Here is a 15,275-nt window from a genome sequence, read left to right as displayed (position 1 = left end):
GGGTGCTGCTGTGGGATCCGCTCGTGGCAGGTTCAGACAAGGTGGCTAGGCAATCGGTTTCGTCCCAGGAAAAGCTCAAGTTCTGGCAAGGTTGCAAATTCTCCTTAATAGCTCAGAAAAGGAGATCAGTAGGTGTCCCTATATTTGGTGTAAGTTGGGAGGCAGGATGGTGGGTATCAAGGGTGATCTATCTATATATTTTTTTTATCTGTGTATTCTCTTGTATTTTCAAGAAAGGTCCCTGGAGGGCTTGGATGTTGCAGTTGGCTCTGAGGCCAGCATGCTTCCATGCTGGGCTCTGGTGGGGGCCACAGGGGGGAGCGTGGATGGGGCTCAGGTGGATCCACTCTCCTCGGGTCTCGTCCTGCCTGCCTCTCTCAATTCCTGGCCGGCTTCTACGTCTGCTTGGCAGTGAACCCCGTGTGCTTTATTCCAGGCTGGGCCCCTTATTCCAAAAACGTGATGAGAAGCCAAGCCTCGGAAGGGTGTACGGCTATTTCCCACCAAGTTGTCAGAGCTGGTTTACCATTTCTGGAGACAAGGTATGGCGGGAACTCCCAGGGAGAGGGGACACTGGAGAAAGTTTTCTCAGTTCTAAAGGATTATTTCACTGTATCTCACAGGCAATGGGGAAACTGGGCACTTCCCTGTCCAGTGGCCATGTTTTGATTAATGGGACCCTGACACAGGTGCTGCTGGTTGGAGCCCCGACTCGCGGTAAGTCCTGCACCCTGACACTTCACTTCCTTTTGCTCATGTGGCTCCTTGACCCACGTCACCAGGGGGAAGTTATGGGGCTCTGTTGTTGGACAGACCTGCATTTTAATACCTTGGGTAAGTTACTTAACCCCACTGAACTTAAGTATCATTATCTGCAAAACAGAGATTTGAATATTTTTCTCAAAGGGTTGCTGAAAATAATGCATGCAAGTAATTCAGCATTTTTGTAAGGCTCCTATCCCATTGAACTGAGTGCCGGAGAGGAGCTCAGCAAATTTTATCCATCAGTTCACTAGGAATAGGTCTACTTTGAAAAGAGTGGGAATTATTTTAATAATATAATAAAAAGAAATTTTTATAAAATTTATAGGATGATTAAAATAACAAAAAAATGACTCCCTCTAAATTATAAAAGTAAAAATGTTTATTGGAAATCTGTGAAAATATTGTTATGTATTTAAATATTAAGCTCATACTATTTTGGTGCCCCATATAATTTTTCACTTATTTCTTGAGCATGTTCTCATGTTAAATATTCTCCTAAAAACATGATTTTTGAATAGTTTTTAATGTTTTTCCATAAAAACACAACATTCCTCTCTTGTTGGAAAATTTATTTTTCCAGTTTTTCACAGTTGTGAATAAGGTATTATTGAACACCTGTACACATCAATCTTTGACTGTATTCATTAGTTTTTAAAGATAAATTCCTAGAGGTTGAACTCCTGGACTAGAGGATCTAATTTTTTAATGGTCTTATTACATATCATCAAATTATTTTTTCAGAAAGATTTTCATTTTTTCATATAATATGGAAGAAATTGGAATAATAAGCACAAGTGGATTAGACAAAGGAAAGGACCAAATTTTTCATTGCATGATTCAGAATGCAGCAGTATAACAATGAAAACTTACTGAATTAGGAATGGCAATTTTTTTCTTTTTCCTTTACAGTCTGGGTATTGATTTCTAAGCTCTTGCAACACACATAACTAATTTTCTTTTCCACCTCACTTTTTCTGCTAGAGAGTTAGAGGTTCTCAAATTTTCTTGAGTCTGGGGCTCTTACTGTCTCAGTAATTTTTTTTTTTATGAACTGTGTATATAAATGTTCTATGTTGAGATAATTGTAAAATTCACATGCAGTTATGAATTTTATACAGAGAGATCTTGTGTATATTTTATCCAGTTTCCCTCAATGACATTTTGCAAAACTCTAGTACAATATCACAACCAGGTTGTGATACTGTTCAGATTTCCCCATTTTTCCTTGTACTTCCACAGGCCAAAAGGATTATCCAACAGTTCTGTTTATTAAATAACTAGGTGCAGGCCCACCGTGGCTCAGCAGGCAGAGTTCTCGCCTGTCATGCCGGAGACCTGGGTTCGATTCCCAGTGCCTGCCCATGCAAAAAAAATAATAACTAGGTGCAAACAGTAAGTATGCAGAACTGGTTATATAATTTGTGGGGCCAGTGCAAAATAAAAGTGATAGGCCACCTTTTCAAAATTATTAGGAGTTTCAAATCAGTGAGAGCAGAGTGTTAGACCGAGCACAGGGCCTTGCTAACCATGGCCACAGGCCCATGGAGCCTCCCTTCTATTTATGTTCTAGCAACAGGGCGTGTTGAACGCTGCAGTTTTTTAAACCTTGGATTCAGATTAGATATCACTACCTGCATGTTCTATCTCAGCAACTCCCAGAAACCCAGCTTTGCATGATTGTAGGGACATACTGTAGAAACTGTGAAGACAGCTGACCTTGTGTTTCCTCTGAAAATTTAAAATGCCTACAACATCCCTGTGAGTTCACTTCAGCACTTCAGGGCACAGTGTGGGGGATCACAGCTCTGTGTTACAGATTGACCTATTAAACAGTGGATTTTATTGAGTTTGATTTGTAAGTTTGAGAATTCTGATCTACGTCCAGGTAACTGGCACCCTCCAGGAGCGTGAAACCAGGCTGGGTTTTGCTGGTGTGGGTTGGAGCAGTGTAAGGAGCCCATTCCCTTGGCTCCGTCAGTCCTTCCCTGCACTGTGCTCTCTGGCTCAGAAGAATCCTTGGTTCAGACTGTAGCCACTGTACACAGCTAACAGTTTAAACACAAAATGAGGATTTTAGGGCACTAATTAGTAACTACAAAGTACTTTCAATATGAAAATGGTAATAGTAATGGCAAAAGCCAACTTGAGATGAGCACTCACTCCTACACTGCTGGTGAGAATACATCGACATGCCTTTGATAGAGAAAAGGTTTGGCAATATGTCAGAAACCTTAAAAATCTTTATTTCCTTGGACCACATTATAAATCTGTTCTAAAAAACTATTCAGAACGGTGGAAAAATAGATCACAATATTTATAGTAGCAAAAAAAGTTAGAAATAGTCTAAATATGAAAAGCAGCATATGAAATATTATACCATTGTTTAAAATGTGTATATGTGTATTGCATCCAGGTATATTATTCTTCTTTAGCCCCCTTTTCCCCAAATATTCTAAACTTTTTGTAATGACCATGTTGGTATTCATGAGTTTAACATTCCTAGTTTTGAGTATTTTGCAATAATTCTGAGTCCATGACATGACGTGACTTATAATCCACAGTTTTTCTGAGTCATGGTGTGAACCACACTACAAGACGAGGCTCTCGCCTATGGCCTGTGAGGGAGATAAGCCATAGGGACAGAGCTATGTTGTTTTCTGCGGCTACTTAAATTATCCTTGAGAAATTAATAAAACGTTTGCATGTGCTTTAAAAATCTGACCCCCCCCCCCAAAGAAAACCCAGGGACATGTGCTTATGACAGAAATGAAGACAAAGTTGTGGTCTACAAAATAATGGTCCTTTTAAGTATCTAAATCTTTTTTTCTTTTCACATTGAGAATTTTAGAACGTTAATGAAATTGTTCTAAATTGTATAACGTGCCTCTCCAATAGACGCTGATGCATCTCAGAGGCTTGCGAGTGATAATCAAATCTCTTCCTTGCCCTTGTGCATTTTAAACCATTTGAGAAGTAGACTCGTGAATCCGATGAGTATCAAATTTCTGCTTTTTAAAAAACTGATCAAATTGGGTGGGAACACAGTTTAGGTGGGGCGCCATCATCAGGCTTTCTAATCCTTGCCGCCAAACTAGATGCTGGGATAATGCCTCTGAGGAGGGAGTTGGGGTCTGCAGGACCCACACAAGCCCTGGTAGAAGAGGCGGAGGGCTGAGGGTGCAAAGCCCCACCTAGAGGGCAAACCTGGCCGAGGCCCACGAGCAATCATGTGTAGCAGGATCAGACAGGTGCCCACCCTGCAGGCAAGGGAGTGGACCCTGAGCGCAAAAGATCACTATTTTTCCTATCATTCCAGGAGCTCAAGTTCCAATACAGAGCACAAGAAGGGAGTAGGGATTTTCTTTCCTTTATTTTCATGCCTTTGGGCTGTCACCCTGAATATAAACAATTGTACTTTTTAAAAACCTAGGTGGTTTTTTTCTAGCTGTTATTTCTCACTGCTATTGTTGCCCCAAGTGCTTCTGACAATCTGCTGTAGACAAGGACAGAAGGTTGTCAGTGAAAACAAATAACTTGCTCATCAGGTAATAACCTGTTCTGCCCATGGTACTAAGCAGACACTATTGTGCGACTGTGTCCACTCGCTGGACACTGCCTGGTTCAGTTAACCAGCGGCCCGCTTCACCAAGCCACAGATGCCGTTAGGGTTTTTGGAGCATATACTCTTTCATTTCTGAAATCAAGGCTTGTTGCAAATGATTATCTACAGGCCAGAACCTAACTAACATCTTTGTTGTGAATTTGTTAAAAATTCATTCACGTAAAAATCATTTTTAAGCACTTGTGATGAACCAAACAATGTACTAGATAGAGTGAATAAATGACGAATATGTGGTCCTATCACTTATGGACTTGGTCGCCTGCAATCGGTGTTACAGTGGCGCTAGGTACAGGGTCATCTGGGAGCATTTGGGAGGGTATCTCCTGTAGACCAGCAGGTTAGGAGAGGCTTCACAGAGGAGGTGATACCTGAGCCAAATTCTGAAGACTGAGCAGGAGTTAGCTAGAGGGGTATGGGCAAGGGGAAGTGAGGGACCTGAGGGGAAGGGGTGTCCATTCCAGGCAGAGCATACAACACGTTCAAAGGCCCAGATTATGGAAATATGACAGCATATGGCTTAAGTTCATTTTGGGTGGAAAGGAGGAAGTAATCCAAAGCAACACTAGAGCCCTAAGGAGTCAGATTATGGGTGGCCTTATAAGGAGTTTGGACTCCAACTAAAGTGTGTAGGATAGGAGAGTGACATAAACAGATTAAGTTGGATGGCTGTATAAATAATGTTTTGGAGGACCAAGAGCAGAAGAAGAAACATATTTGATGGGACATCGCTGAGCTTATGCAATGTTTGGGTTTTGGTGCATAAGCTAGTTGTACCTTCTTAACCCAAGCTGACCAGCGCTAAAATCAGTGGTTCTAAGTGCTCTGCATCATTTGAAGCATGCAAGCACGAAGCAAGAATCGGATCCTATTGTGCTTTTGTATCTTATCTTCCTTCTTGTGGTATCAGCAGGCCCTTTTGATTCGTCACTTTGGTTTATTTCAGATGACATGTCTAAAATGGCCTTCCTGACCATGACCCTGCACCAAGGTGGAACCACTCGGATGTATAAACTAACACTTGATGTGCCACCCTCTCTGCTCAGCACCTTCAGCGGAGACCGCCGCTTCTCTCGATTTGGCAGAGTTCTGCACTTGAGTGATGTGGATAATGATGGCCTAGGTAAGAAAGGAACAGTGCCTTCAGCAATCAGAACTTGCCCAATGGACTGGTTGTATCATCCTAATTGCCCTCTTAATTGACAGCCTATGGCCCCACGGGCTTTTAGATAGATTTTAAATAGAGCACGACTACAGCTGGATATACAGCAAGATTGAGTTTTACTTCTTGAAGGTAGTAATGTAATATTTGTTCCCTCTGCTTCTATGCCCAGGAAACCTTTGAGTCACTCATCAGCTGTTGATGATAAATGATGAAAGAGGAAACAAAAGCCTGTCAGGATGAGTTCACAGTAGACTATTTAAAGGACACACTGTTATTTGTGGGGGGGCTGGTTCAGGGTCCAGCAGTGGAACAATGGAAAGGACAGGGAGCAGTTGTTACATCCTTCCTCTGTCTTCACTGTTTACAGATGAAATCATCATGGCGGCCCCACTGAGGATAGCAGATGTAACCTCTGGTCTAATTGGGGGTGAAGATGGCCGGGTTTACGTATATAATGGCAAACACATTACCCTTGGTGACATGACAGGCAAATGTAAATCGTGGCTAACTCCATGTCCAGAAGAAAAGGTAAAGTATTCTACGACATTCTACACCATATGGGGAAAAGGTACCACTTGCTGATGGCTTGTTCCATTATGTCTGCTGTAAAACTCCTAGAATTTTTACCTGAGCCCAGAGGACTGGGGGAAAGACAACCATGTGCTCTCATTTTGTGGGAATGGCTGCTTATATGCTTGCATTTCTGCACTCTTTACCTCCAGAATGATGAACAGCTGGGCTTAGCATCCAGTGGATCCCCAGTCACAACCTGGACTGCTTGGTTAAGAGTAAAAGAAAACAGGCCACAGCCATTGCAGTTTCATTAAATAGCTACACTTTTGTTTCCTGTTTCATGGCTTTGTTTTATTCTCTCTCTCACATAGGTTTCCTTAAGTGTTCTGAGCCTAAAACATGGCCATTATTATTTTTAAAATTAAAAAAATTTTTTTCAAATGGCAAATTTCAGAAAATACAATAGTACAAAGATGAAAACTATTCATTTACCTAAAATTCCACTCTGCAGAGATGCCTGTTAACCGGATATGTATACTTCTAGTATTTTTTTCTGTGAAATTAATTGTGACCGTTTTTTGTTTTTGTATTGATTTTATGCTAAGTACAATGTTAAGAACTTTATATAATCTATACATTAAGCTGTAAAAGTTGGCATCATACCTAGTTACAGAAAGAGAAACTGAAGGGTTGTTTGAGGTCACACTGATAAGAAAGGGCAGAACTGAACCAAGACCCTGATTTTTAAAAATTTAATTTAATCAATTTATTTTGGGGGGTGGGGGGTGGGTGGGTGCATGGTCCGGGAATTGAAGCCAGGTCTCCTGCACGGAAGGTGAGCATTCTACCACGGAAATACCCATGCACTCACCATCCAAGATCTGATTTAAAGCTCACTTTTAACCACTGAAGTATGGGTGTGTCTATTTTTAGTAACAATTCTGGTCATATTGAGCAGGGTTTTGTACACAAATAACTTTATAAGCTGATGGTTTTTAACTCAACAGTATGTCAAGAACATATTTTTCTCTGTTCAGTATGTCAAGAACAATTTTCTAGATTCTTCTACAATATGAAATATATTAGCTGCCGACCATCTTATCATAGATAAATCATAATTTAATCATTATTTAAGTAATGATTATTAGTCACTTAGGCTATTTTCAGTTTTCACTATTCTAAATAACAATATGGTGACTATGCACATATAAGCATTTTTATACATCTGTTATATTTTCTGAGCTAAATTTCTAGAAGTGGAATTTTGGGGTCAAAAGGCATGCATTTTTTTAAAGGTTATCACCAGTATAAAGGTACAATTAAAACTGATTTCAACCACATGAAAAGTAACAACATTAATAATTATTCTTCCCCATTTTTCTTCTTTCAGGCCCAATATGTATTGATTTCTCCTGAAGTAAGTACCTGTTGAAGCACTGAAGAAGACTTAGAAAAATGCCTTTCCCCTTATCATTTTAAACTGTAAAATATTATTTTATATCCCCAAAAGGCCATTAACAGACTGGATGTTTTACAGGAAAGCTCAAGGTTTGGGAGCGCTATAATAACTGTGAGATCAAAGGAAAAGGTAAGTAGAAAGACCGTACTTCTTTGATGTTTATATTTGTTCTTAGGATGGTGATCTCATTTTGTTTCTATTTTAGATTTACTTTTTATTTGAAAACTAGAGAGGAACACAAAAAAGAAACATTCAAATGCAATCCCAAATCTCTTTGTCAAAGAATTTCCCTCCCCATCCCTCCAGTTTCACCCTCTGTAGCAGGGGCTCGCAGACCACGGCCCACAGGCTAATCTAGCCATGGACTGTTTTTGTACAGCCTGTGAGCTAAAACTGGCTATTTTTTTAATGGTGAAAAAAAAACAAACAAGAGCGGGCTATGATGGCTCAGCAGGCAGAGTTCTCACCTGCCATGCCAGAGACCTGGGTTCGATTCCCAGTGCCTGCCCATGCAAAAAACAAAAAACAAATGATTCATGATATGTGCAATTTATATGAGGTTCAAATTTCAGTGTTTACAAAATTTTGGCACACGGCCATGCTCATTCATTCACTATCTATGGCTGTTTGGTACTGCAGTGGCAGAATTGATTAGTTGCATCAGATACCTGTGAATGTAAAGTATTTATCTGGCCTTTCACAGAAAAAGTTTGTCAACCCTTGTCCCACAGGATAACCATTATTAATGTGTATGCTTCTAGACTTTATTTTCAGGGTTTTAGTATGACTACAGAGACAGATAAACACATTTTCTTCTACTTGTCCTTGTTTTGCTTTCATGTACTGTATGCCTCTTTACAGACAGGAGATGTAGAGCTACCTATTTCTTTTTAATGGCTACACAGTATTTTATTGTCTGGATATACATTTTATTTTATTGGCTCATATTCTGATAATTTCCAATTTTTATTACCACAGACAATGCTGTAGTGAACATTATTGCAACTGTATCTTTATATAATTGTGCAAATATTCCTGCAGCTGAGATTGCTGTATCAAAGGGTATGCATGTTTAAAATTAACAGATGTAGCAGGTTAGAGGATTTTATCTTAAATTATACTTCTAAACCACTGATTCCATCTACAAGATATAATACCGTACAGAACTGTGTGAGGCTGTGTGTCTTAGATAAAGACACAGAAGTTTCTGCTCTTAAGAGAAAATAAGATTCATACACATACAAAGTAAAGAGAGATGCAAATCAGAGGATTAAATGCTAAGAATGGTGAGAAAAGAATTAACTGTGGGATGCAGGGCTGGGGAAGCCTTCCTGCGTTTTAGAATTCAGTACCCAGCGTCTCAACCTCAGAGTAGACAGAGAGGTCCGAGGCCTGTACATCTTGCAGGTGCTGTGAACTGGGCCCCTGCCCAGAACTGTGCTTAAAGGCCCTCTAGTGGCCAACAGTTCCAGGGACGTTTGCTTTAACCTGTTTACAGGCGAGCCTGTGATCTGGGGTTAAACACAACGGAAAAAAGATGAACTGTTACATTTATGTGAGGAGTCTCAAAAGGTCTGGCCACAGGAATACTTTATCATAAAAATTCTTACCTATAATTAAAGTTCTATTCATTTTCCAAAGTTAGACATTATTAAGTATCCATGTATTGTAAATTTATGTTCTGGGTGATAAAGTTTTTGTAACACAAGGTGACAGTAGTGCAACACTGTCAAAGTAATTAGTGTCACTGAATTTTACACTTAAAAATGGTAAAAGTGGCAAACTTTATACATCACCACAATAAAAAAGATTGTATAAACATTTATATCAAACATTATCTACACTAATTGAGAAGGAGCAGTATGGATCATCTGAAGGTAATTTATATTTGATTCTTTTCAACACTGCAAATTCACCTTTCAAATTATAGTTCACTTGGGTCAATATTAAAATTATCATATTTTCCTAACACTTAACTAAAAGTGGGAGCACTGAAGCACACTGAGTGCAAAGATAAATCAGTAGTTCTAGTTAAAAAATTGACATGGGCAATCTGGAGATGGTCAGGTGAGGCCTTTTCCTGAAACTTGAGCAAAAATTATGCTTTTGAAGACCTCTTTCCTTTCTATGACATATGAGCATTAAGTAATGCAACTGTTATTAACCAACTAGAATTAAGATACTAGGCACTTAAACAGTGCTGCTATTGTCTCTACATTACTAAGACCTCTTGTGGGGCTGTCTTCAGAGCCAGCTTATCTAGGTAGAGGAAAGGTCCTTAAGACCCACTCAGCGACTGCAGATTATGTCCTGTTCCAATCAAACCATGACAGCCAGGACCACCTGGAGATCAAACGGCAGCTGCTGTAGGGTCTCTGCTGGTGGAGCCAGGGAAGGCCTGTGGAGCTTGTGGGGCCTGCACTGGGTCTGGAAGATGCACAGACAGACTCACTGACTGAAGAAGCACAAAGAGTGTATGAAGTGGGGGCAGAGTTGATTTCGGGAATGACCATGGCTTTACTAGGAAATGGAGATGAAACTAGTTCATGGCCAAATCATAGACAAATTAGTAAATAAGTAATTCAATAAGTAGGGGAAGAAAGAGAGGAGAAATTACTAGTTGGTTCATTTTTCTGAAAAATTACAATTAAATTTTCTCTTTTAATTGACACTGGAATATTAAAAGAATGCAAGGGAAAGAGGAGTTTAAGTTCAAGCATGAGGTCTGGTCAATGTCTTAGTACACTCTGGGGATAGAAAGAGGACTATGATGCCTGGAATACAATTGGAACTTAGCTGTTAGGAATTAACTGTCTGTATTGCTTCTCTCTACAGAACCAAGTTGTCATTGCTGCTGAAAGGAGTTCTATGGGAGCCCGGCTCTCTGGGGCACTTCATGTCTACAACCTTGGCTTCGATTAAAGATTTCACTCTATTTCCTAATCTGCCCCTCCCCTTCTCAGGCCGAGTCCTCCAGGGTGAGAGTCTGGTGGATAATATGGCATCTCCAGTAGAGCCACTGTAGATCCTAACAAAGGTGGGGACCCAATATTAACAGCCAGACTGTCTGGAAATCAGATGTAGTAATCATATGAATACACTAGAAATATGTGAAATAGCCCAAACTCTGGTTATTCACATCCCCTTCCAGAACTTACTACTTTGTTCCCATTGCATCTAAATCTTTCTCTTTTCTTCCCCCAACTAGCTTATTATCTGCTGTACAGGTATTTCACACAAATACCTGTCATTCCCAAGCCTGCAAAAGCTTACTCTGTCGTTACCTCTTAGGAAGATCTCTGTACACAATTCCTCCTAAATGTCCTTCTTTTTCTGGTGTCCTGTTCCACACAAAGTATAACAGAAAGGAAAGTATAAAGGAAAAACACTGTGAGAGGAAGATAGTCCCGCAAGGAGAAAAGTATGGGGGTGAAGGATAACCACACAATTCCAAAATCACTTATTGTAAATGATTTGGTCTTTTGTTAATGAGGATTATTGTATTTTCAATTATACATAGGAAGGACAAATATGCAGAACAAACTGTCAACTTTCTGTGCCCTCAAATGCTTTTGCAGAGGTGGCTGTTTGAACAGGCAACACCACCTAGTGACTCTCCACTAGTTTTGCGTCATCCCAAGAGGGGCCTTCATTGCCTTAGGTTGCCACAAGTTGTGCCAATTGGAGAATGAGAGCAGAAAAGGAGAGAGACCTGGCCTGAGCTGAAGGCTGCTGACTGGTAAGAGACCAAGAGGCATGAAGCAGGCCTTGGCTGTTTTCAGTAGGTGGATATCACTGGCCAGTCCTGCAGTCTGGCACATTCAAGGGAAAAGAATGGACCACAGGGTTTCAGCTCATTAATGCTGTACAGTAACATAGCAAAAACTGCTTCTGCAGGCAATATTATTTGTAAACAACAGAAAATGAGTTGCAAAAATACTAGTTGATTTTGTATTAGCCTTTTTCTTCTAATGATTAAAAAGGAAGAAAAGTAATAAATGACAAGAGCCCCTTTCTTCCTTTCTCAGCTTCTCTAGAGGCAGAGGAAAGACTGGTGAAGAGAGACAAGAAAAACAGCTTGTATGAAAGATAGAACATTAAATCAGAAATTAAGGTTTCAGTATGGCACATCAAAAAAGGCCATACAAGCACTATTTGGCTAGCAATTATTGACAGCTCAACCTATCTGAATTATTTTTATTTAAAAAAAAATTTATTTTTAGGGGAACTGAAATTACTTAACTACTCACATAAGGGGTGAGAAGTCTGTGAGTGTAGAACACACTCTGACATCAATCTTGCATTTCAGTAAATGTCTCTCTCAGATGCTGGATCTGAGCAGAAGGAGGCATACCATTATCTTGTCCATCTATGTATTATGCTTCACCAAATGATAGGGCCTATATTTAAACATCATTTTTATTTTCCTGAGGACTGATATTTCTCATTTAACATGCCTGCACATATTAAATAGCAAATACCGGGTGGAAAAGGTTAAAACCTATAAGGCTAAAAGCAAACTTACAAGTTTATAGACTATTGAACCATACCAACCCCATAGTCAAAAAATGATTTAAAGTGCACTTCTGCTATTGAAGGCCAACTATATGGTAACTATGTAAAAACCTAGCATATAGAAATAAAAATTAGTACATGACAGTCCAGTGTATCAGCCCAATAAGTAGATTAAATTTGCATTCTACTAACTATAGTTCTTAGTATTGATTCTGACATTAATATTGTAATGGGATATGATTTCTATGGAGTTATGATTTCTCCTTTACACAAAATTGAACATGTAATAGTGGTAACTAAAACTATCTTTATTTTAAGATGTCAGAAGATATTTATATATTTGTAATTTTTTGTCTACTATCTTTAAATGTAATGATATTTTCCAAAGTTTTATGCCTTGGAACGGCTTTATGCCATTTGTATTACAGACGTAAGAGACTAGACTTGAAGTGAGCTTGGGAAGAGGACATGGTTTCCAGATACCCTATCCCATGTACTGTTAGACCACCTCTGTAGTTATTAAAGTAATGAAAGTAAATAAAGTGTGAGTTTAATATTGATTCCAAGAAATAAAACTATATATAATTCTTAGAACAATTCACCAAAATAAGTAGCTTTTTAATATGAAATGTTTAAATGGTTAGTACAACGTTTTTACCAGGAATAAAGCAAGCATTAATGATATCCTAAAATGACATCTATTTTGCCATTTTTAGAAGCCTTTCAAATAGTCTGTTAAGAGTATCATACCTTGTACTTGTGAAATGAGGTATAATTGCTTGCTTACTCATATCACTGTTTGAAATTCTATCTCCTTAACTTTCAAATAGTAAATGTGCTATATTAGTTTAATTCCACATTTAAAACTACTACATTTCATCTTCTTTGGCATAGGCACTGTCTTATTAAGGGAAATTTAATGCAAGAAGCATCTTGAAGTTACCAAAGCAGAGCTAGATGACATTTGAAATCATACTTGATCTAAAAACACTTCAAAGAATTTTATAAACCATTAGTAACTTCCCTTATGAGACTTATGAGGTAGTTACATAATTATCCCTTCTATTGATGGGATGTGACTCATAAATATATAAATAAGTATTTAGTTTACCCAAACTCACTAACTCAGTAACACTACAAGGAAAAATGACCAAATTCTATTCTATTCCTGATTTTAGGCAAATCAGATTTTGCCCTGTGGGCTGCCATTGTCTTTACAATCCACAGTTAAGTAATATTTATTACCTATTTTAGAGATAACATAAGAACAGAATCAGCAGCAGGCGGCTCTGAGGTGCACCAACTGAGAGTATGCTGTTGTGATTTTATCGAGGTGTGATTTTATCAACATGTCCATAGAAACCATTGAACATGTAAAATGCTAGAGGGCTGTACAGTCATACTCCAACAACGCGGTGGGCCCCTCGAGCCTTCAGGACAAGCCTTCTGTTCTCACTCCCCTCTAATGTCTCATGACCACGCATGGAGTGGGGGAGACATACTTGAACTCCCTCTGTTTCCTTTCAAATCAGCAACTGGAATAGTATTCAGTTCCTACTGCCACATCCCCTGCTATAGACCTCTGAACTTCCTCATATGCCATATTAGCGTTCCCTTAACAGTAGTGGCATATTTATTCTGCCACTACTACAACATTTGTAGTGTAAGAGCTGCTGTGGATTCGGGGGACACTATAGAATATTCCATACAGGCTACTTGTGAAGGCAAGTTTAACTGGGAATGTTCAACTGTATAATTATACTTAATGTCCAGATAATATAAAAAAGGCAGATAAGATATTAAATAGGATAGCTGCTTTTTACAAATATTAGCCTTAAAAAAAAAAAAGACAATTTCTCTGGGAACTGAATGTTATCAGAATTCTAAAATTTATCTGCCTTCTTGCTTTAGGAAGCCCCTCTGGCAACTTTGGAGTGTAGGCGATATAGACTGGCTGGGCTACAGAACCATTCCATTTGGGGCTGGAGTGGCACAGCCATATGCTCTAAAAAATAGGCAAAAGCAGCTATAAAACAGTAATAGAATGGCAGCATTTGCTATCTACTTTACTTCAAAAGGCTTTAATTATAGCTGAGCAAAGAAAAATAGTTGCAGGGGTCCAGAGTTGTAGCAAAACCTCTTTAACTGGAACCAAATACAGCTGATATTATTTCCTTATCTTTATGGGCCTTATTGTTAAAAAGGGGCAAATACAAGAAACTAAGAATATGTCAATGATTAATTTAAAGCACAAACTGAGTTTATTTTAAGGTTAATACATATTCTGCTAATTCTCAGTCACCCGAGAATGAGAAAATTAATATGAACATGATGCCCTGTACTGGCTATAAACTACAGCTATCTGATATCCTAACTGTGGGTTCGTCAAGTTAACAGGCTTCATTTGGCATTAAAATTGTACTTTTCTTGATATATACATAAATTAAATAAAAATATAATATATTGCATATTATAATATAAAATTATCTTGTGTTAAATTAATCTCTGCATGATTCATGCCACATCTTATAAAAATTCTTTAAGTTTGTAGGAAATAGAATTGTTGCCTTTTACAAAGTAAGCACTTTGCTTCTTTACTCAGAATCTTGAACATGCAAATAAGTTCTAGTACTATGCCTGCCATGTGTTTTTACCATCAGACACTGTAATTTAAATATCACTGATTTTTTTCCCCAAGTCTCTGATTCTATAAAAGAAAATGATAAAGCGTATCAGAAGCTGCCTGTGATGACTGTCACAGAACATGCAGTCCCCACCGGGTGTTCCTACTGGTTTGTAGGATATTCCTGCAGGATCGAAGTCCATCTTGACTGAGGCTGCTTTTCATTTCCATCCTTCCATCTGCCTGAAGGTCTTTTTAGGTAAAGAGGACATCTAAGTAAAGGAGGAAAGCTATGTTTGTTTTTTCTTTTCACTTAAAAGAAAAGCCACTAGTAACATGACGTATTATGTAATTACTAACTAAGGAGAGGGCTGCCCACCATGGTATGGCTATATCTGAATAGATCAGTAGGTCAAGCACTTTTCCAGTGGTGTAATCTACAAGTATAAAGATAAAAAAGAGGTACACTTTTTTTTATCTTTTCTAAATCAGAACTAACATGGATTTTCTATAGTTCAGTTTTGGCTCTGATAAAATAGTAATACTTTATAAAATCATGGTAATAATTGATTCAGGCAAGCATTACTAACATCTGTCAAAGTGTCTAATGCCTGTC

General features: G+C 38.7%; 2 protein-coding genes across 6 annotated transcripts in view; one reads left to right on the top strand and one right to left on the bottom strand.

The window, feature by feature from the left end:
- Positions 1–12,183, top strand: part of GPLD1 (glycosylphosphatidylinositol specific phospholipase D1) — a 63,204-nt gene extending 51,021 nt beyond the window's left edge. For both annotated transcript variants that reach the window (XM_077143752.1, XM_077143753.1), the window contains 7 exons: positions 437–542; positions 624–717; positions 5,331–5,507; positions 5,917–6,077; positions 7,453–7,479; positions 7,600–7,650; positions 10,357–12,183. In XM_077143752.1, the coding sequence (XP_076999867.1) occupies positions 437–542; positions 624–717; positions 5,331–5,507; positions 5,917–6,077; positions 7,453–7,479; positions 7,600–7,650; positions 10,357–10,443 (703 nt within the window). In that variant the 3' untranslated portion in view covers positions 10,444–12,183. The remainder of the gene's footprint in view (positions 1–436; positions 543–623; positions 718–5,330; positions 5,508–5,916; positions 6,078–7,452; positions 7,480–7,599; positions 7,651–10,356) is intronic.
- MRS2 (magnesium transporter MRS2) overlaps positions 1–15,275 on the bottom strand; it is a 76,938-nt gene that overhangs the window by 8,947 nt on the left and 52,716 nt on the right. For 2 of the 4 annotated variants that reach the window (XM_077143754.1, XM_077143760.1), the window contains one exon: positions 1,197–14,931. The exons of the other annotated variants lie outside the window; for them this stretch is intronic. In XM_077143754.1, coding sequence (XP_076999869.1) covers positions 14,881–14,931 — 51 coding nt within the window. In that variant the 3' untranslated portion in view covers positions 1,197–14,880. Of the gene's footprint in view, positions 1–1,196; positions 14,932–15,275 lie in introns of those variants that run through there. 4 annotated transcript variants of the gene reach the window in all.

The sequence above is a fragment of the Tamandua tetradactyla genome, chromosome 25, assembly GCF_023851605.1.
Source record: "Tamandua tetradactyla isolate mTamTet1 chromosome 25, mTamTet1.pri, whole genome shotgun sequence".
Classification (NCBI taxonomy): Eukaryota; Metazoa; Chordata; class Mammalia; order Pilosa; family Myrmecophagidae; genus Tamandua; species Tamandua tetradactyla.
Note: the sequence above shows the minus strand (reverse complement) of the source record. Positions and strands in the feature narration are given on the sequence as shown.